The sequence below is a fragment of the Tupaia chinensis genome, unplaced genomic scaffold (assembly GCF_000334495.1).
Source record: "Tupaia chinensis unplaced genomic scaffold, TupChi_1.0 Scaffold000037_5, whole genome shotgun sequence".
In the NCBI taxonomy this organism is placed as follows: Eukaryota; Metazoa; Chordata; class Mammalia; order Scandentia; family Tupaiidae; genus Tupaia; species Tupaia belangeri.
In genome coordinates, this window is record NW_006159488.1 from 389,009 (window position 1) to 412,447 (window position 23,439).

General features: G+C 40.0%; 1 protein-coding gene across 1 annotated transcript in view; it reads right to left on the reverse strand.

Moving 5' to 3' along the window:
- HTR2A (5-hydroxytryptamine receptor 2A) overlaps positions 1 to 23,072 on the reverse strand; it is an 83,166-nt gene extending 60,094 nt beyond the window's left edge. The window contains exons 1-2 of the mRNA XM_027772727.1: positions 21,814 to 23,072; positions 15,552 to 15,752 (exon numbers count right to left, since the gene is read on the reverse strand). Of these exons, the coding sequence (XP_027628528.1) occupies positions 15,552 to 15,752; positions 21,814 to 22,225 (613 nt within the window). The 5' untranslated portion in view covers positions 22,226 to 23,072. The remainder of the gene's footprint in view (positions 1 to 15,551; positions 15,753 to 21,813) is intronic.
- Between the last annotated feature and the right edge of the window lie 367 nt (positions 23,073 to 23,439).

Sequence of the window (23,439 nt, forward strand, 5' to 3'; positions counted from 1 at the left end):
GAGAGAGAGGGAAAATGAGAAAGTAAGCCACCAGGTATAAGACTAGAACTGTGGTTGGCCATGTTGTAGTCCAGAGCCTTAACCACCATGATATGGCTTTTTGAGAGGCCTACCTTACCAGGAAAGCATGCCCCATGCAGGCAAATGGATCTAGAAAAATGGGTAGCCTACAATTTGAGCCAAATAATTCTGCTTTCCAGAGTGTGACCACCTCTGGATAAGGGAAAAATATAGTATTCTGTACTTGCAAAGTTGATGCTGGACTGTGGGATGAGGAGATTCCACTAACCAGTTGTAATTATGTTGAAATACTGCCTGAGAAACCCAGGAGGCCTCCATCAGATATCATACTCTTTATTATAACTGTTACTATAAACAACAACAACAACAAACAAAACAAAAAACAATTTAAAGGGGAAAAAAGTGTGCCAGGAATGTTATGTTGACTGACATAAGAGAACTGAGCTTCAAAAAGATCCATTCTTACATGCTTTCTAAAAAAACCTTAAAATCTCAAACTGAAGTTCAGCAACTCCCTAAGGAAACAAACAAACAAAGCCTACAGGTTTTTTATAGACCCTACTAATTAGGTATTTATAATAATTACAATATGGTTGGTGTTAAGTATAAGAATAAATTACTTCTATTTTTCTATAAATGTTAGACTTTCATTTAAAGTATGGGGAGAGCAATCTAAAAATAGCTTTTGAAACCAAGGGTACAAAGAACTATAAAGAATTTTTTTTAAAGGTACCTTCAGTATCAGACTCCAGAAATTAATTTTTGTATGCATGCATTCCTAAATAGGAATTTTCTATTACCTAGTTTGAGCTCAAGATAGAGTGCATTTGTGTTGTTTTGCTTTCCATTCTTTGCTCTCTGAAAATTCGTGACCTAGTGGGAGAATAAACAGACGGTTATGATAGAACTGAATATATGAAAAGAAAGATATGTGGGAGGGTTATGAAAGAATCAAAGCAGGGCAAGTACCTAATCCCTGAGGAGAGGGGATATGTGAAGAAGGCTTCCTCGAGGAATGGGTGCCAGACTCAAAGGAACACAGAAGTTAGTCAAGCAAGGGCAGGGCAAGGCATTTCAAGAAGATTCAAAAATGAAGGTATAAGGATGAAATGACAGGAATAATGGGCAATTTATTGTGGCTGGAGGATACTAGGGTGGGGCCAAGTACTATAAGAGATGAAACAGAGAAATAGGCAGAGACCACAGTCATGGAGACTTTGTGTCTTCAGCATTAGGATTTGTACTTTATTGGCAACAGAAAGACAGTCAAGAATTTTTCAATTTTTCAGGAGAGTGATTTAGTGATTTCAATTTGTATTTCATATGGTTGAATTTAGTGGCAACCATATGAACTGTTTGTTACCTAACAGTAACAAAGCATGACAGTAACAAACCTTTGGACAGGGATATCGACAGGGACAGGAGAGAGATGGTGAAGGCTGAATAGAAGAAGACTGATTTAGGAAACAAGTACAAACAAAAGAACCAATCAATTGCTTGGATGTGGAAGTGAAAAAGAGCAGAGAAATCCTGGGCAATCCTGGGCATCTAGTGACTAGATATCAATGCTATATTCACAAATCCTATAGCAGGAGAAGTGAGCAGATGATGAGCACAGCTCTTGATCTGCTAAAACTGGTTCTTGTGGGATTTCTGGCTGGAGGTTGCCTCAGGTGGGTGGTGCAGTTCTGAGCCTTGGGGCTCCCTGAGGCTAGAATATACATCAGTATTCTACTAATAGCTGAATTCATGGAAATGGAAATGATCAAAGCAAGGAGAATAAAAAATGAAAAGGTAGAAAATAGGTACCTGGAATTCTTAAAGGAAGAAAAGAAAAAGGAGTGTATAAAAGCAACAGAGGAAGAAGATCAGGTTGGAGAGAAAGAATTGAAAAAAAGAAGAGACTGAAAAAAAATCAAGCCACAGAATTAAATAACACATAAGAGATGGACAGAAGATAAGAAGTATGAAAATACATATATTTTTATTTTGTTTTTGTGAATCAAGATAGTATCTGAGCACAGGTCTATACTACTTCACTCATAAAATTTCATCTAATGATAAAAAGATAAGAAATAATCAGAATAAATCTGAATAATCTGAAATAAATCAGAATAATCTGAAAAGAAAAATGATGTCATTTCATTGGTATTTCAAAATGATGGAGGAATATCTAGAAGACAAGTAGCAGATGGAATCCAATTTAGAGAGGAATAGAGTTTGAAGAAAGGACCAAAACAAATGTAAGGAAAAAACCTACAGGCAATGCCAACAGAATTATGAGGGAATTGCTTGAAATGCAAACCCAGGGTCCAAGAACCTACAAATGGAAGAGGATAAGAGAGCCTGAAATCTGAAGGGTTTTTGCTTGGCAATACTCTTCTCCTCTCTCCTCCTGCTTATGCTCTGCACTGAAGCTGAAGAGTCACAGCACGGTTCAAGGTTAACACGACTGGGGTTGCTGGTCAGGAGAGGCAAGGAGGGATGAAAGTAACTTCACTTTGTGTTCTCTAGAGCCCTGAGCTGTTTGACCATTTTGCATTGAAAATGTATTCATGTATTGCTTGAGTACATTATTAAAAATAGAAGTGAAATCTTTTGAATACAACTGGAAGTTAAGAAGGCATTGGTGACCCTGACAAGAATGGTAAAAGGGAAGGTCACAGTCACATGGTACTTTGAAGTCTGAATGGAAAGTGGCAAAATGGGAAAAATCAAAGGAAGCTCATATAAGGTGGAGAGATGAATGGAGAGGAGTTAAACATCCTTTTAGGAAGGTTGGGAGTTAGAGGATCTTTCAAAAAACATGGGTACAACTAGAAAGTGGAAGTAGAAAAAGAAAAAATACTGGCCTTGATGGCTTTTCTTAGAGAAGAAGAGGATAAGATCATAGAGTGGCAATCGAAGGCTGAGAAGAGATCCTAAATAGAAAAAAACTCACTTATGACAAAGCAAAAGATTCATGGTGGCAATGAGGGTCTGGCTGAGGTTGGAAACTGCAGATAGGTGTGACATCCTGTTCATGGTGTGGGCTTTTTTCTAGCAGCTCTTGTTTATAAGAGAACAGCCCAAAAGAGGCTGATTGTCTGAGCTACACAGGGTTGGGATTTTATTAGGCCAATAAAGGAGCAGAGACTAGAATGTCGAGGGTGTTGGTGAGGAATGGATCAAATGATCTACCATATCTCCTAGCCTGGTAAAGGTTCTTAGCTTCTATCCTAGAAGGGACTGATAGATTTGGAGAAAGAGGAACCTTAAAAGCCCGCAGGGTTCTGGACACAGCTCAAAGCAGGAGGCGAGCACAAAGAGATGGCATATGGATGCTCTTTTACTGCTTCAAGTGTCCAGAGCAACAAAGGTCCCTGTCTTCCCTTCTCTTTTTTTTTCCTTTTTGAATGATGATCAAAAGGGCAAAGAAATTCATAGTTCATGAGTCAGGCCAAACCAACAGAATGATAAAGGATAAAGCATTTCTTCTGGAGCACGTGATCACTCTTAATGTTTCTCATCATTTTCCAGCAGCTATGGAGCATGTGCGCTACCAAGTGCTATTTTATTGAGCATGCTTTCCCATCGCTGTGGCTAGAGTCCGCCATGCAGAAAGAACTCAGCTGCTACGCTGGCAGGGTCTGAGCTGCCTGGGCTATTAAATGGCTTTTTACCCATGGGCTAATGTCCTGAAAGGCAACCAAGGACATATCCTCCAAGAGCTGAGGCTTTCTGTGCTGCCTTTTACCATACTGTGTTCATAAAGCATGAGAAGAGCTGACCAGATGGGGAGATGTCCCTAAATTCTCCTACACCACAGGTAGAACAGGGGATAGGTTACTGCAGTCAATGGACAGAGAAGGAGTGGGCCAAGTGGTGTCCATGCAGGTCTTTGTTTCAGGACAGTGACACCATGACTGGTATCTTGGTAGCTCTTGGGTGCTACAATATTCTAGGATCATACAGAACTCTCTCACAACAGGACTGTGAGCATCCCTGATGCTGGATGCTACTCCCTCACTGGCAGGCTGAGGCACTACCCAGAGCTCTCCTTACACCTCTGTGGAGACTAACACAGCATAGCAGGGGCAAAACCAAATAAGGCAAGATGGGGACAGTTTCATTCCTGCCAACCCCACCCAGGAGGGAAGATGAGAACATAGAGAAGCAGAGGGAAAGGAAATAGATGAATTCTTGACAAATTTCCTTTTGTAGCCTGGCTGATGCTTACCTACAAGATGATCTCTTGGGTGGGAGTGAACAGATCATCTAAAGCCCTTTCTTGCTCGAAGAGTATCTGAAATCTGTTAGGCAGCACCCACTATTATAAGGGAATTGGGCAAAAACCTGGAGGGTTTCAGAAGAGAGAAACCCAAGTAGGCTCTTCAGCTGTTTTGTTTCAGGCAGTGGAGTTGGGAACGCACCCCAGCATAAAGGCAGGATGAATGCCCTCCGGTTTTGAACCTGTTTTATTCAGTTGATTTGTTCTTTAGCTTTTTCAAGAATTTTTCTAGAATATATGATAGGATAGGAAAATTACATACAAATATCATTATTCCTCTTGGACCTAAATGTACATGTAATTTTTTCCAACCAAAGTGCCGAGATATTATGTAGTTACATTTTTTTAACATACATTCACTCTAATCCATAGAGAATCTGGAGAGGTTTTTTTGTTTTGTTTTGTTTTGTTTTGTTTTCTTCGCTATAGGGTGCGTAAGCTCGCCAGACAGACAGACAGATAGAGACATAGAGACAGAAAGCGAGAAATCACCCCCCAGGGGGTATGGTCACGCTGCAATCCCTTCTCCTCCATTCTCCTCTCGGGATCTTGGGCACGCACGCACAGGCGCCCCGTGTGAGTTTTAAGTCACCGGGTCCGGGATGCCAACCGCAGTCGACTACGTGGGAGTCCAGCGACATAGCCATTACGCTAACTGCTTTTTCCCTCCATAGAGAATTTGAGGTTTCTCACAAATATGTAATAAAAAAGAAATAGGATCTATAAAAGTGCTAAAGTATGCCAGCCAAAGGTAAGCTGATTCACAAAAGTTATATGTAATTACAAATAAAAATAAGCATGAATTTTTTTTTTCTAGAACTAGATAGAAACTGGTTTTAAAAACTCATACATAAGCAAAAGAAAATGGTAAGCAAAAGACTTAACAAGAACCACAATGAGGGGGGGATTTGATCTAAGTCAATAGAGAACATAATAAGTAGCCTCAACAACCAAAAGTATGTTACAGGTCACTGGAGAGACTGATTGGCAGAAAAGAAGTCTAGGACCAGCTCTGTAGTGCAGTGGTTAGGCACTGTGCAGAGGAAGACAGATCCCACATGGCTAGCCAGAGTCTGAGTCCTGGCTCAGCTGGCCTGAAAAAAAAAAAAAAAAAAATAAGGAGCACACTCATGCTCGCACCCTAACAGACTGGAGAATTAGAAGAAAAAGGACTGTGGCATGAACCGGCCTCCTTTCTCTTTCTTGTCAGTGTCTATACATCCTCTGGAATAAAAATGAAATCCAGAAGTCTGCTTAAATATATATGTGAACTCAGTAGGTGACAATGCTGGTAAATAAAATTAATGAGAAAGTCAATGGTATTGGGACAATAGGTGACCATGTAGAAAACGATAAAATTAGATTGCATAATAAATTCTAAATAGTTCAAAGACTTAAGTGTACAAAACAAAACCATAAAAGTAATGGGAACATATGAGAGAATTTCTTTGTCATTTTATAGTGACAAAATTCAGAAGCAAAATAGAGAAATGAACATTTATAAATGAGATTATGTGAAAATGAAACAAAATATTCCTATGATAAAACAGCAGTGTCAACTGACAAATAACACACTGGGAATACACAGATAAATTGTAATAACAAAGACAAAAGTGAGTCCCCTAATCTACCGATTAGTAAGGAAACCAAAGAACCTAATAGAAAAGAGTCCAAATAATGTTGAAAATTTATGTAACACTTATTATATGTCAAACATTATATTTACCCACTTAATCTTTAAAATAATTCCATAATATAGGTACTGTTATTATCTCCATTTTATCTCCAGGAACCTGAGACACAGGTTAAGTAACTTTCCCAAGGTGACACAAATTTTAAGGGACAGAGTAAGAATTCAGATCCAGGTAGCCTGGCTAAAAACTTTCTTGTAATCACCAAGTTGTACAATAAAAAAGATCATAAGGAAGCAACTATAGAAAACAAAATGTAAATTTGCTCATAAACATGAAAAAGATGCCAAAAATCCCATATAATAAAATAAAGTAAAAGTACAGTGAGATATATATTTTTACTGCATCTCAAAGCTTCTTCGTATATCTGCACTGCCTAGGAAGATAGGTATTTGACCTGCATGAAGGCAAGAGAGTAGGCCCAGTGACCCAGGCTTTCCATTTAGTATTCTATGTATGGTGTCACAGCTTGTGAGGGTAAAGTTCCCTAGTAAATGCAACACAGTTGGCCTTTTCTCCTATTACGAAAGTAGTAATGCAGAAAATATGTAGTCACACTTAGCCTTGAGGGGAAAAAAATCTATTTAGATCCGTGGTATTTCAAAATTACCCCATGAGCTGCAAATACATTTCTGGGATAAAATAATATTGGGTTGCTGGGAAAGTCATGATGCATTGTTTTGCATAGAAAAACAGAAAAATATGTCATGACTTTCCCGACAACCTAATATTTCTGGAAAAGAAATTTAAAGTAGTGTCTTTGCTTTCCTGTCAGAATATGACAACGTGAAAATAAGCATTTTCATTTTCTATCCAATATATGCCTTTGTTAAAGACAGGAAATAAAGTAGCATTTATTTTCTTTTCTGGTATGGCATTAGCAAGGCAATAATCCCGAGGAAAGGGTTTGCTCATTTTAGAGATTGCAGTGAAGTCATGATTACCTCTGATCACAGGAATTAGGTTTATGAAAGGCAGATAAAATCTCTTGAGAATCCCAAGATCATTCTTAATCTAGTCCTTTAATCTTGTGTCATTACTTCTTTACTCAGAGAAGTTCACAAATGGAAAACACAATTGATTTCGTAATTATGTTCCTTTTTCTCAGAATTAGATAGGACCCTTGGCAAGCAGTTTTATAAGCATGCTAGTAGCAGTAAGCAAGGGAAAAAGAAGTAGCAAATCTCAGGAATACCTACTGCAAGAAAATTTGAGTCATCTAGGATGTGGCTGTCAAGATCACAATTTGTTAGACCTCGGCCAACTTTGAAGGCTGGCTACCTACTCTATGAAGTGTTCTCTGACCCATGTTTGATTATGCAAACTACTTTGTTATGCTAATACTGATAATATTAATTGAAAAAACTATGCAGATGTGCATGAGAGATTTTTGCTGTAGGGCAAATGTGCTTTCTGGATACACAGAGAGAGACAGAGAGAGAACATAAAAAAATCACTCCCCAAGGGGGATGGCCATGCCACAGTCCCTTCTCCTCCATTCTCCTTTTGGGATTTTGGGCGTGTACATACATGAGCCCAGTGTGCGTTTCAAACCACCAGGTCCGGGACTTGAACCATGGTCAGGCATGTGAAAGTCCAGTGCTTTAAACACTGTACCATCTGCTGGTGGCAATTTTATCTTCTTTATAAGTGTGAAGTCTTTCAACCATTACTCTGTGCAAATACTTTTATTGCTTTTATGATTATTTTACCAGAATGGGCTCATATCATGCATACTACCCCAGAATTTGCTGTTTACACTTAACATCATGGACATTCTTTTCCTTAAATGCCATATGTTATTCCATTTAACCCCAACTCAATTTTTAAAAAAGTTTCAAATACTGTGGAATTTACATAAAACTAATTTATCTAAACATAGCCAACTTTCTCCTTTTCCTACCATTCCCCAAAGTTGCTGAATTAAATATTTTTACATATATTTTTGTTTTCTATCTAGTAGATTCTCTCAAGTACTATTGATAGGTCAAATTTTAATGACTTTTGTTAAATTGTCCAAAGACAAACAATTCACATTTGTACAAATATCAAATTAGAGAAAGTATGGCACCGTATCCAAAACAGGACCGGATTTTTTTACTCACTGTATTTTGTGAATTGGATGGGTGAAAAGTGGTATTACATTGTTGCTTTAAATTATATTCACATGACTGTTAAAGAGGCTGAACATTTTTTCATGAGCTTTATTGTCCATTTCAATTTCTGTGAATTGTTTTTTTCATTTAGTTTCCTTATTAGATTTTTGTCCTTCTTGTTTTTACCAAAATGTAGGTACTTTGGTTTGTATCTTAAAAATATCAATCCTTGGTCTGTAATTTATAAACACTGCAAATAATTTTTGACATTTCTTAAATTGATTTTAGTTATATCAAACATTTTTTTATATAATTGGTTATATCTCTATTTTTCCTTTTGGCTTATGAATTTTACTTGCTTTAAAAGATCTACCCCACTACTAGATTACTTAAAGGTAAAAACCTGCAAATTGGGGTTGAGGGTAACTGAGGAAGTAATTTAGTGGAATTATTTATTTTAGATACATCAATAGAACTCTCAGTGTAATAATTACTTGGAATGAGACTATACTCATGAGAAGAATAAAAAAGTCCAATAGAAATTCAAATAAACTCAGTGAGGTTAAGGAAATGAGGAAGACATTATACAAGTCAGAGAACATATGGAATTGGGGAAAAAATAAACTAGTATAACAAAAAATATATGATCAGTGAAAAATAAGATGAGAAAAATAAAACTGGTTATATTGTTTACCATAGTAAATGTGGGAAAGCTGAATTTTAGTACCAAATGACAAAGACTATCAAAAAATTCATATATAAATTATTTGTGAAAATATAAGGGAAGCAAAGGTAAAAAATTAAAAATAGATGAGTAAAGATAAACTGGAGAGATCAGAACAAACAAAAAATGATATGGTAATATCACTATCAAGTAAAGTAAAACTCAAGCCTCAAAGCCTACCTCAGGTGGTTAGAGAGATTAAAAAAAAGGTGTTCAGGCTACCAAGGCAGCCAGGATTTGAGGAGGTAAGATTCTGGAGTGAAGGGAAGAGCAATTAAGTAAACTAATATAGTCCGAGATACATTTCCCTTAAAGGCATTTACCCATTTTTTAGAGGGACAGAGTGTGAGGCTGGGAAGATAGAGAAAATTAGTGGTGGTCTTATGGTTTTAAGGAGATAAGAACTGGAGTTTAGACCTCTTCAAAATGAAGAACACGTCAGGCTTTCTTCTGGGATCATGAAGAAATATACCTTCAGTGTAAGGGTAAGCTGGAGGTGGAAAGATGAACCAGAAATACACCAGTTCTTATAATAACCCTGCCTAAAATAAACTCAATTCCAGACTAGATTAAGAGGATCTGTACTTACTCTAGCTGCCTGCAAAAGCAGAATAACTTGTCTCTGGAGAAATATAACATCAAAAGAGGACCTGCAAATTTACTTACACAGTGTTCAGTATTTAATAATAAAAAAAAGAAATCACTAGGCATATCAACTAACAAAATTTAGTGAAAAAAACCACACCCCATAAAATCGAACTCTCCAGGTCATTCAAACATGCATATACCTGTGATTAATACGAGTCAATAGATGAGAGCATGGAGAATTATTTCAGAGAGTGACAATCTATGAAAAAGAATCAAATGAAAAAAATCTAGAACTGAAAACATGACAGAATTTCACAAAGTTTGTGGAAAATAGAGTTAAAGTATGAGTTTAATTTGGTGTAATACTTTTTTGAAATCCATGCATAGTTTTCTCATAATACACACTTTCATGAACTTTTTGAAGACCCAATCATATAGTAACTGAAATTTAACTACATCTGATAAATTTAGGACAGATTAAAAAGAGTTGATGAGAGGATTAATAATCCAGAAGAAGAAAAGTCAGTAAAGCCAAGCAGACTAAACCAAGAAGAGAAAAAAAAAGGTAGAAAATGTAAAATAGTGTTCGAGTCACAAGAAACATAGGTAAATGTGCTACCATACATGAAATTTGAGTCCTATGAATAAGGGGGAGAGAGAATGGAGTAGAAGCAATATTTGACAAGATACTGCACAAAAGTTTTCTCAAAGTGATAAAAGATGGTGAGCCAGAATTTTAACAATCCACATAAACCACTTGCAGGAGAAAAACAAAACTACCTATACCTAGACATGTCATAGTAAAATGACTAAAATTAGAAGGACAAAGAAAAAATTCTAAAGCAGCAGGACCAGCAAATGGCATATGGTTACGTGACTGTGATCCCATGTAATTAACTCTGGTTCAAGTCCCAGCCCCGGCATCTTAACACACACTGGTGCATGTGTGTGCATGCCCAAAATCCCTAGAGGAGAATGGAGGAGAAGGGATTGCAGAGTGACCATGCCCCCAGGAGGTGATTTTTTTGCTTTCTGTCTCTCTGGTGAGCAAAAATCTCTCTCTCAAAAAAAAAAAAAATATACAAAGCAGCAAGAGGTGGTGGTTCTGAAGAAACAATGGTAAGACTGACAGCTGAGTTCTCACAAATGATTCCTCAAAGAAACAATATAAGCCAGAAACTTAGAAATAGCATCTATAAGGGAGTGAACAAAGATGATTGCCATCTAGAATTGTACACTGAGAAAAAACAATTGTAAAATAAAGATGCAAGAATAACAAACTAAGAGAAAACTATATGGTAAAGAAGTAAGGAATATGAACTCAGGAAATATCATAGAAATGAACAAAGCAATAAACAACAATAGGAAGGGCCATTATGTGGAAAACAATGAACAGAACAGCTCTAATGATGTTTTATGCATTTCTTAAAAGATTCACAGAAAACAGTAAAAATAATGCAAAAGACAACAGAGGTATACAGAATTGAAATGTTCTTAACTTTTTGTAATATCTAAGTGTTTAAGGTAATTATTTTAGACTCTGTGAGGTCAAAAAGGAATGTGATCACTAAAAGAATTTAAAAGAATAGATAGCTAACAAGCTTATCAAGGAGGGGTGATGAATTAACAATAATTCTTTATTTTGTTTCAGGTTTTTGCCATAAGGCATTTGTGCTCACCAGAGAGAGAGAGACAGGAACAGAAAGAGGAAAAGTGAGAAATCCGCCCCCAGGGGGGAGTCCACCTTGCAATCACCACTCAACCATTCTTCTCTAGAGGTTCTGGGCATGCATGCACTCACATGTGCTCAGCATAAGTTTCAAGCCACCAGGTCTGGGACTTGAACAGTCTATCATGTGGGAGTCCAGCACCTTAACCAACAAACCACCTGCTGGTCCCTAACAATAATCTTGATTAGTACAAAAGAATGAAAGAATGGAGAGAAACAAATGCAGAACAAATGAGATAATAGAAAGAAATCATAAGAGAACAAATGTAAATCCAGTTATATCTGAGTTATAGCAAATGTAAAAGAACCAAATATTCAATTTAAAAGGCAATGAAACAAAACAAAACAAAACTATATGCTGCTTATTAGGCAATACACATTAAATATAAAATCACCTAAAAGTTGAATGTAATAGGATGGAATAAGATATAGCCAGAAAATAATAATCAAAACAAAATTGGAATAGTTATATGGAAACCAGATGAAGTAGATGTTAAGGCAAGCAACATCACTAGATATAATGTGACACATTTAATGGTGATAAAAGAATCAATACCAAAGATAACATTTAATGCAGAAAATAATTCAAGAAGAGGTAGAAAATAAAAGTGGAATAATAATTACTAAAGAGGTTGGTGATGTAATTTTAAAAAGCACCAGGATGAGAGATTTAGAACTAATCTACATAACCTTTCAAGAACATATAACTCCTGCTTAAATATATAAAAGGCCTTAGGGGGGGAAAAAAAAAAGAAACCTCTCAAAATAATTAATGAAGATAGAAATGGAAAACTGTTCAAAATAATTAACCAACGAAGTTATTTAAATCTAATATTATTTATGAACATATTCCAGGAGCACAAGGGCAATTTAATATTTAGAAATCTAAAAGGAAAAGAAACATGTCAATAATCTGAAGGGGGACAACTAATTATATCAATAGATGCTGAAGAGGTTTTAATCACCGGTTGAATAAAAAATGCTAGATAATAAAAATACTTTAGAATAGACTAAGGATCTGAATTAGAAAAACAAAGAAAAACTAAACCCAGAACAACAAAGAAGTAACAGTAGAAAGAGGAGACCCAGGAGAAAATTCAGGAAAGACTGTTAAGCTCCATGAATCCTTTATTAGAACTGACTTTCTCATTTTCACACGCACCACCTGCCCCGGTCTTGGCCATACTTCTGCTATAGAACCTATGTGACTTCTTTGTTTCTCATATCTTCTGTTATCTACTTTCTCATACCACACTGTGAGAGATCTTTGCTTATCTTAGTAATCTTATTGGATCATCAGAAAGTCATGACACATTTTTGTATAGAAAAATACATCATGCCTTTTCCGATAACCCAGTCGTATAGTCAGTGCCAAGCATGCAGCAGATGTGCAATACATTTTTGTGGCCAAATGGATGAATGATGACCTTTGGCCAGAGCCCCCACAAGCATTTCAACCAATCTTTCCCCTGAAGTGATAGCAGAAAGAGCCAGAGGCTGAGCTACTGAGCAGTAGACCGAACATAGACTTTGGAATCAGATTGACCTGGATTGACTCCTGGTTATGAGCAATGCCTCTCTGTGTAACTCCCTTCTCTGCAGCTGATATTCTATGAGGTTTTTTTTTTTTTTTTTTTTTTTTTTTTGTCTGAAGTTGGCGCTCGGAACTGCTAGCCCTAACTACTAGTGCTATTATGAAGCTCGATTTAGATAGGGGGATTGGTTTGTCTAATGGTAAAAATGGGTGACCTTCCCAGTTTCTAGCTTACCAATCAGACAGTCTATGGGGGGTAAACTAAAGTAAATTTGCCAGTCGTGTTGCTGTTTCATTTTAAGGTTTATTAATTTCTCCAATGAAAGACAGAGATAGATATTGAGAGATACAGACAGACAGAACTCTCTCACCCAACGGGATCTTCATTCCACAATTCACTCCCAGTCTCAGACCCATCCCCTAGTCAGAGACAGCCTGGATCACAGATAGGGGGGTACTTAGGGAGGAAGGAACACAAGTCCGAGGCGTTTCCCATGAGTCCAGTTTCGTTCCCACTGCACCACTACCTGGCACTGTACTTGCATTATTTTTGACCCTCTCTTAGTCATCATGTCTGCCTCTCTGATAATCTGTCTCAGTGTCCTTAACCTGGTTGCTCCTTGTAATCACCTTGCCCTTCTTGCACAAATTAAATTAGAATGATTTCCAGCTGCTGTGCAACTGGGATGAAATGGTCACTGGCCCTTTACTCTCTTGTTCCCAGTAGAATGAGTCCAAGATTACACGGACCCACACATCACAAGCATGTAGTTTGAAGAAAACCTTTTATTTCTTATGAAAAATGATACATTCCACAGAAAGAGCAGGGTCTGGTACCAAGAGTTGAGAAACCTAGCCCTGCTGCTATCTGGAGATAGACCCCCAAAGCCACAAAACCTCTGTACTCCTGTTCCCTCACTTATCAAACAAGCACAATAGGATATTTCCCCCTTCATTCAAGATTTTGGGCATACATGCACATGTTCCTAGTATGTTTCACAAGCCGCTAAGTCCAGGGCTTGAACTACAAGGTGGGACCCAGGTGCTTGAAACTCCAAGTCAAGGAGCCAGCCCCATTTCAATTTTTTTTCTTCTTTTCTTACTTTCTTTTTAGTGTGTTTTTTTTTTTTTTTTTTTTTGTCATAGAGTGCATGTACTCTTTGGAGAGACAGTGAGAGGGATAGTAAGAAATCACCCCCTAAAGGGGTTGGCTGCGCCAAAATCCCTTCTCCATTCTCCTCGTATGATTTTGTGCATGCACACACACAAACCCAGCATGATTCTCAAGCCACTGGGTCCAGGACTTGAACTGTGGTCAGCCATGTGGGATTCCAGAGCCTTAACCACCATCCCATCTGCTGGCCCCAACCTATTTCATTTCTTTCTTTTTTTTTTTTTGAGAGGTTTTTGCTACAAGGCACGCACACTCGCCAGAAAGACAGAGAGAGACAGAAGATAAAAAGCAAGAAATCGCCCCTCAGGGGGGATGACCACTCCGCAATCCCTTCTCCATTCCCTCTCAGGATCCTGGGCATGTACGCACACGTGCCCAGCATGAGTTTAAGCCTCTGGGGCTGGGACTCAAACTGTGGTTGACTACATGGGAGTCCAGTGACATAGCCATTACACCAACTGCTGGTCCCCTTATTTCATTTTTTAAAACCCAATTTTCTCATCTATAAAATGGAGTGATCTACTCTTCTGATTGCATGTTAGTTTCTACCGTCAGTTTCAAAGGAAATGATGGGAATTAAAAAACACAAGTTGTTCTGTTATTGTGTTCACTATTATAATTGGTGTTATTACCATAAAGCTGTGGGAAAACTGATAGGAATTCTCATGTCAACCTGCCATCAAATACTGACACCCGCCTTGTCTTAAGTGGGTGCTGCATTTCTGCCCAAAAACTTTGAGAGTGAGACAAATCTCTGGAAAGCTTCTGGTTACAAACCATTTTTGCTGAGGTGACAGATACAACTGACTTTGCAGACTGGGAGCTGCCCCTTTAGCTTCCACTAGCTGGGCTTTCCTGACTCTTAGTGTGTGACAGAAGATCAATAGTGGTAAGAGGTAAATATGTGTAATAAATCCAACTGGAGCGGGTTGAAATCCTTTGGTATGTGGTGTCATAACAGGAGGAAGGCTACAGAGGCACTGGGGAGGCAGCAACATCTTGTCACTAAGCAAGTTCTGCCACTCTGTTCTGTCCTCACCTTTGTCCTCTGAGTTGCAGTACCTGGCATCTTTAGATCCCTCACATTCTCTAGTATTAGCATCTGCGTCTTTATGCTGACCACAAGGCCAGTGATTATAAAAGCTGAGGTCAGGACCAACAGTTGGTGTAATGGTTATGTCGCTGACTCCCACGTAGTCAACTGTGGTTTGAATCTTGGACCCGGTAGCTTAAACGCATGCTGGGCGCATGTGCATGCATGCCCAAGATCCTGAGAGGAGAATGGAGAAGGGATTGCCACACAGTCATCTCCCCTGGGGGGTGATTTCTTGCTTTCTGTCTCTATGTCATTCTGAAGAGCACACATGCCCTATAGCAAAACAAAAACAAAATAAAAGCTGAGTTCTCTAAGACACCCAAGATTTAGAGTAGTGAACTTGAAAGTGAGAGATGGAGAAAACAGCACAGCTAGTCTTGATGTTGCCTCTAGTAGTGTTTCTGTTCTTGCCTGTACAGAGCAATACAAATTTATGTTGTCAGCTAGTGACATAAACAGGTTTCTCTTTTCTAAAGCAATCTGATAATTACTATTGTAACATAACTTGTAGCACACAAAACAATATAGACTCTAGATGTCAGGTTTCAGTGTGACAAAACAGAGCAAGTCTCCTTGGAAAACATGAACTGTCATTTCCAATGAAATGCTGAAATATGTTCCCGCTTACCTACTGATATAGTCCAAACAGCAATTATTTTCAGAAATGCCTTGGTTCTGGAGTTGAAACGACTGTGGTGGATGGGATTCTGGATGGCGACGTAGCGGTCCAGAGAGATGGCGCAGAGGTGCATGATGGAGGCCGTGGAGAAGAGCACATCCAGATAAATCCAGACTGCACAGAGCTTGCTAGGCAGAGGCCACCGGTACCCTGTGGTGCACAGGTCAGCATTAGTAAGCAGCCCGGGTCTCCTGGGCTTTGTGACAATGTTTTTTATTTCAGAGATGGGCATAGGTGGTGGCAAAGGTGTTTCCAGTATTTAACAAAAGCCTAATAGGGGCCAGTTATGTGCTGTGGAGAGGAATCCCGATTCCCTACAGCCCACCAGGGTACAAGTCCTGGCCTTTTTTGTCGTCATATCAGATGTGCATGTGCTCATGTCCAAGATCGTAATGGGATGGAGAATTAAGGGGAAAGAATTGCACTGTGACCAGATCCCACTGAGGGGATGCTTTCTCTCTCTCATCTGCTCCCTGGCATTAAAAAATAAAAAGACTAATAATAACTGTGTTTAACTACAATACGATTGCACTGGCTGGGCCAGCTGGTGGTATAGTGGTTAAGGTCACTGGATCCATATGGGCTATGGTGTGGTTCAAGTCTCAGAACCAGCTGCTTGAAAAACAAACTGAATGCATGTGTGCCCCAAAACCCCAAGAGGAAAATAGAGAAGAAGGCATTGCAGCCAGCATAGCAATCCTCCTCCCACTCCCCAGGGGTGCTTTCTCACTTTCCCTCTCTCTCTGTCTCACTTCAGTAAACATACATGCCCTCTAGCAAATTAAAAAAAAATAAAAATAAAAATATTATACTGACTGATGAACACAAGGCTTGAAAACTCTTAAGTGTTTGGAATCACATAATTGTGACGTGGTGAACTCAGGTTGTCCTTTTTTTTAAATTTTATGTTTCATTTTATTTTTGTCAGAGGGGACATGCACTCACTAGAGAGAGACAGAGAGAAAGGGAGAAGAGAAAACAACTCCCATGGAAAACAGTCACACTGCAATACTGTCTCCATCTTTATTTCCTTTTGGAATTTTGGGCAGATACACACATGGGCCCAGCATATTTCTCAAGCTACCAGCTCTGAGACTCAAACCGTGGTCGACCGTGTGGGAACCTAGCATCTTAACCATCATGCTACTTGCTGCCCCTCTAGACTTTTTTCTATAGACTCTACAAGAAAAACCTCAGAGTGACAGAGTTCCAATACTCAGTCTGTACTTTCCACAATACCATCATTACAGACTGCCAGCATGATACCTCTTTATTACGTGGTTCTTGAACATAAATGGCAACATTTCCTATCTATTCCCCAACACTGGTTTGTGTGTATATACATGGAGCTGTAAATCTTCTTAAATGACATCTAAATGCTTATAGAACCTTTACAACATTAGCGAGGTTTTCTGACGGATTCTCTGATGTTAAATGGGGTTGTTGTGCTTTTCCATATGACTTACCAACAGTCCCCAGTGCTGGCTGCGCATCACACTCACTTGGAGTCTCTTAGAAATCCCAAAGCCCAGACCGCACGCCAAAAGAATTAAATCACAATCTCTGCAGGTGAGACTCAGGCATCATTATTTGTTGAATCTTTTGGATGATTCCAATACGCAAACAAGTCTGGAAACCACTGAGATTTTCTCACCAGCACTGGCACTGGGACATTGGAAGCTGGGTAACTTATCTAAGAGGAAGGGGTTCCTCCTCTGGTAGATGGCCTCTGAGGCAGTCAGGCTCTATGACTCTAGAACACTAGCATTTTGCAAACCATTCATTCTTAGCACATCCAGATAAATCCAGACTGCACAGAGCTTGCTAGGCAGAGGCCACCGGTACCCTGTGGTGCACAGGTCAGCATTAGTAAGCAGCCCGGGTCTCCTGGGCTTTGTGACAATGTTTTTTATTTCAGAGATGGGCATAGGTGGTGGCAAAGGTGTTTCCAGTATTTAACAAAAGCCTAATAGGGGCCAGTTATGTGCTGTGGAGAGGAATCCCGATTCCCTACAGCCCACCAGGGTACAAGTCCTGGCCTTTTTTGTCGTCATATCAGATGTGCATGTGCTCATGTCCAAGATCGTAATGGGATGGAGAATTAAGGGGAAAGAATTGCACTGTGACCAGATCCCACTGAGGGGATGCTTTCTCTCTCTCATCTGCTCCCTGGCATTAAAAAATAAAAAGACTAATAATAACTGTGTTTAACTACAATACGATTGCACTGGCTGGGCCAGCTGGTGGTATAGTGGTTAAGGTCACTGGATCCATATGGGCTATGGTGTGGTTCAAGTCTCAGAACCAGCTGCTTGAAAAACAAACTGAATGCATGTGTGCCCCAAAACCCCAAGAGGAAAATAGAGAAGAAGGCATTGCAGCCAGCATAGCAATCCTCCTCCCACTCCCCAGGGGTGCTTTCTCACTTTCCCTCTCTCTCTGTCTCACTTCAGTAAACATACATGCCCTCTAGCAAATTAAAAAAAAATAAAAATAAAAATATTATACTGACTGATGAACACAAGGCTTGAAAACTCTTAAGTGTTTGGAATCACATAATTGTGACGTGGTGAACTCAGGTTGTCCTTTTTTTTAAATTTTATGTTTCATTTTATTTTTGTCAGAGGGGACATGCACTCACTAGAGAGAGACAGAGAGAAAGGGAGAAGAGAAAACAACTCCCATGGAAAACAGTCACACTGCAATACTGTCTCCATCTTTATTTCCTTTTGGAATTTTGGGCAGATACACACATGGGCCCAGCATATTTCTCAAGCCACTGTATCTGGGGCTACATGCAGTCTGCCTTGTGGAATCTGGCTGCTTAAACTTCCAGGCCACAAAGGTGTCCCCAAATTGTCCTTCTTTAGAGAGTCTTTCATCCACCCCACCTATAAAATTCTCTTTTTAAAAAAAATGATTTATGTTAAAGGTTGTGATTTTGGATGATTCCTCTGTCATTATTTATTCACAGATTCTCGAAATTGTAGGTCCCTGAGGATAGGCCTGTCTCTTCGTCATTTTTATAACCACCCAGTTTATATAGTGATGGCAACAAATGGTATTGGTGCGAGTGGCTTAATGATTAAAAATCCAGATTGGGGGACCGGCAGGTGGTGTAGTAGTTCAGGGCTCTGGACTCCCATATGGCCCACTGCAGTTTGAGTCCCGGACCTGGCAGCTTGTTTCTCACTTTTCTCTCTTTCTCTCTCTCATTCTGTTTTTTTTCTGATCAAATTAAAATAAATAAATAAAGTTAAATAAGATAATTATTTTTAAAAACTCCAGATTGGTAATATATCTTTATTCTTAAAATAATAAAGTAAGTAAATTCTGTTTTTCATGATAGAGTACATTCATGCATGCACATGTGACAGTGAGTGTGGGAGAAACACCCTCCACAAGGTCTGGTCACCCAGCGATTTCCTTTCTCCTGTCCTCCAGACCAGTGTCCATCTTGGGCACTTGCCTGACTGCCTTCATTGTTTCAGACTGAGCAGGCAGAAGATTCGGCCACATGGGAACTAGAGCCAGGAAGCCAGCACCCCAAGTAATTTTTTTAACCTAGTAATGCTTTGAGTTAAACTCAAATTTGGGGTGTGTGGAAAATGTTGAAGACTATGGTGGAGAAAAGCATTGGTGTCTTCACTCTGAGCTTCATTTCATAGTGGTCATTCTCCAGCTTTACCTAGCGTCAGACTGTTAGCTTCTTTTTTTTTTTTTTTTTTTTTTTGAGAGATTTTTCACTGTAGGGCACGTGCGCTCGCCAGACAGACAGAGAGAGACATAGAGACAGAAAGCGAGAAATCACCCCCTAGGGGGGATGGTCACGCCGCAATCCCTTCTCCTCCATTCTCCTCTAGGGATCTTGGGCACGCACGCACACATGCCCGGCGTGAGTTTTAAGCCACCGGGTCCGGGACACGAACCGCAGTCGACTACGTGGGAGTCCAGCGACATAGCCATTACGCTAACTGCTGGTTCCCAGACTGTTAGCTTCTTAAGCATAGACTGCTGGATTTACCTCCTAGGTTCAGATCCATTTAGCTGGGAGTAGGCAGGATAATCTGCATTTCTAGCAAGTTCTCAGGTGGTGGATCATACTTTGAGAAGAGCTCTTTAGGGCAGTTCTCAACCCCTTCCTCCCATTAGAATCAGCTGGAGACCTTTGGTTCTGATGCCCAGATCAACGTCCACCCAATTAAATCATTATCTCTGGAGGGTGGGTGGGGCTCAGCCCCAAACATCAAAATGTTTGAAAGCTTTCCAGATGACTTCAAAATAAGCACTGCAGGTCACTTGATACATTAAGAAGATAGAAAGTGCCTTATGGACAAAAGCAAAATATCCTGTTTTTGTGTGTTTTGGAAGGGGATCAAATAGTTTTATAAGACTTGATCAGTTTTGGAAATGGTACAATGATATTACTCTGCCTGGACTTAAAAAGGAAAATTAAAGACTATTCTTTCAGGGTATTACAGATCCACAAAGCTGAACAAACCCTCCATATGTAAATGTACTCTACCAAAATGCCACAGGGATATTTAGAAAAGTAAAGGATACAGGATATGAGCCTACTTTAGAGTCTTTCACTCAGAAAATTTGCAAAGAGATTGAGCAAAACCAAGAGCCTCTTCTTTAGCAGCGCCTGAGGGGGAAGCTACGCTCGCCTGTTCCAGACTAGCGCTGGCCTTTGTTAGGGTTCCCTCTGCAACAGAGCGGCGGTGGGTCTTACTCCGCTTCCGGCTGCATGTATTGGGAGGGAGCCTTTTCCTCTTGGGCAGTGGCTAGGAGCCCGGCAGCTGGAGGAGGCCAGAGGACCAGCGCAGGGAGGGGCGGATTCTGGAGGGAGCAGGCTGCGCGTAGAGGGGCTGCCGCTAGGGCGCGCTCGTGCACCCCGAGAGCGTGGTTCCCGCTGGTCTCAGTTTCCTCAACCGGTCGGTGCCTGCCCCCGACCCGCTAGGCAGGGTCACCCCAGTCCTCCTGCTGCGGTTTCAGTTCCCGGAGAGTCTTGCTCAGTCACCCCTTCCACCTCCACTGGAATTTGCCTCCGGGGGAAGTGGAGTTTCAGGGAGCAGGCACCTCTCCCGAATGTCTGGGAAATGACAGGCGACTTTAATGAAATCATTCCGGTGTGACATTTGAACGGTTAAGCGGGGGCTGGACTTGGATTGAGCATTTTCAAGCCTGTGAGAAGTGGCGCCTGCTCTCTTCCTCGCTCACCTCCATCATCCTTCACACTCCTCAGGGACGGGTTGATACTTATTTTGCCTTTAAGACTTGGCCAGAGAATCCTCTCTCAAAGACCGTTCTGAGAACCTGTGTCTAAGCCCTGAGTCGACCGCTGATGTGCTTATGTCAGCAGTCTTAGTTCTCTCTTTCTCTCTCTCTCTTGAAGGAGAAATCAGTCTGTGTTACTCATAATTTGGAAAGAATATCACATTCTGCTTCCCGCTGAAGCAGTCCCAGTGTTTGCTGACTTGCTGAGAGATTTGACTATTTCACACTCTGTTGAGAAGAAAGCAACATTAATCTTCTATTTGTTTTCCACCCTCCTCCAAACCAGACTGGTGGAGTTTCTGCATATGCATTTTTAAAGAGTTGAGGGTAGAATTCAAAGGCACATTTCCAAATTAGCTTCTCAGGGCAGAGAACAATTAAAACGGGAGTAATTCATTTATTCTAATGGAGACTCTGCATATTTTAACATTAAACCCACTGCACTGCTAATGTTCTCCCTGAAAAATGTTCCGAGGTAATTGGGAAGGTTTTACCACTCCATTTGAAGTGTTGAAACTGTGTGGCCAAGATAAAACTGTTCTATCCGGATGGCTGGAATATTTGGTTAAGACTACAAAGGAGTGAAAATCAAGTGGATTCGGAATGATGGGTAAGTTATTGCTTTATGACTGTATTAAGGTATTTAGACTTTCTACATAACATGCATATGTTTTAAAGCACATAACTTAATAATTATAAAATATAAATGTTTTAAAACACAAAATTCTCCAGTGATCACAGAGAGTAGGTGATAATGTGAAACCCTGTTTAAAAAGTAAAATTTAAGTACCTAGCATTAACATGGTGGACACTAGCGTATAGTCAAAGCCTTCTTTTTACAATTGGTCCTGAGCCCCCACCCCATCTGCTAAGGACACGCACATGCTCTTTAATAGCAGTGTGAGGACAGCTGGAAACCAATGCCACTCACCGTACAGGATGGTTAACATGGACACGGGCATGACAAGGAAACCCAGCAGCATATCAGCTATGGCAAGTGACATCAGGAAATAGTTGGTGGCATTCTGCAGCTTTTTCTCTAGGGACACTGCCATGATGACGAGTATGTTTCCGGCAATGGTTAGAATAATCACTACAGCTGTCAATAAAGCAGACCAGTTTTTTTCCTGGAGATGAAGTAGGGAGACACATGGTGGTGAGAGGCACCCTTCACAGGAAAGGTTGGTTCGATTATCAGAGTCCACGGTCCAGTTAAACACATCAGAAGTGTTGGCTTCTCTGGAGTTAAAGTCATTGTTGTAGAGTCTTGTGTCATCACTTAATTGCATTAGGGAGTTCGGAATGGAGCTCAGAGAATTGTTTTCTTCACAGAGAATATCCATTTCTAAACTGGAATTTGTAGCAGATGAAGTATAGAAAGACTAACAATTTATAGCCTCTGCTCACCATCCCTCCTTGGGTGTACATGCTGGGCTCTCTTAGCTGGCTTTTTGTCTCCCATTATTATGATAATAGTTGAAGAACTGTGGTGGCTCTTTATATTTCCTCCCTTTGCCATTTTAGTAGAGTCCACTGTCTGGCTTTCTTTCTTTCTTTTTTCTTTTTTCCACCAGAGCAAGAGCCACAAAGCAGAACGAACTTTTAGTACAGAGGTTGTGGAGTTTTGAGCATTCAGGGAGACAAATGTGATCCTGGCCAAAGAAGAAAAGTTTGTAACTACCAGGAATTCTTGTTTAGATGTATCTCCTTTTGTTGGTTATGCTGATCACACTAGTTTAGCCACATCAATATGAAAATAGCATGCAATCCAAAACAATGGAGATGTAGGTATTAAGAAAGTCAATTAAAAAATACGTCCAGTGTTAATCCCATAGTAATTGGATGTAGTTAGGGTTAGGATTCTCGATGAGTCTGAAGCTGAATTAACAGCTGTCATCAGGAATTTCAGCTCCTATTATGTTGCTTAGTTAATAAAAGGAAAAAAGAAAAGGTCTTAAGTAAAGATTAGCAGACAACTTTCCACACTACAATTCTCATTGAGACGATTATGCTTTGGCCAAGCATGCTTTCAAACCAGAATGAAAATTACACAGCAATAACATATAGCAGCGTGAGAACTTACATTTGTCTTCAGGGTCCACACATGAGACACACTTTGCTATTCTGTGACTCGCTGCATCTCTCATAGTAATTAAGCCGGCACACAGTCTCCTCTCTTTGAGCTTCCACCAGCATAATATAGTAATTTGATTTCTGTTTTGCTGACTTCAAAAACTGCATACAAGAGTCGAGCCCGTTCCAGCTCTGCGAGGTCTGTGTTGGCTTCCTCTGCCACCACTCTGCTTGGGTCCTCCCTCCCTGTGCCGCTGGCTTCAGCGAGACACACATTCAGGAATCATTCACCAGCCCCTCGCAAAGTCACACGAAAGGAGCCGCACTGGAAAGTAGGGAGAGCTGCCTGCACCAAGGGACTCCTAGTTTCCACGGGAATAGAAGAGCTCTCAGGCTGCTGGTTCACTTCAGCAGACCTCCCTCTATCTGTGTGTCATAAACTGCAAGGTAGCAACAGCCAGGGAGGGCGGACCAAACGGCTTTC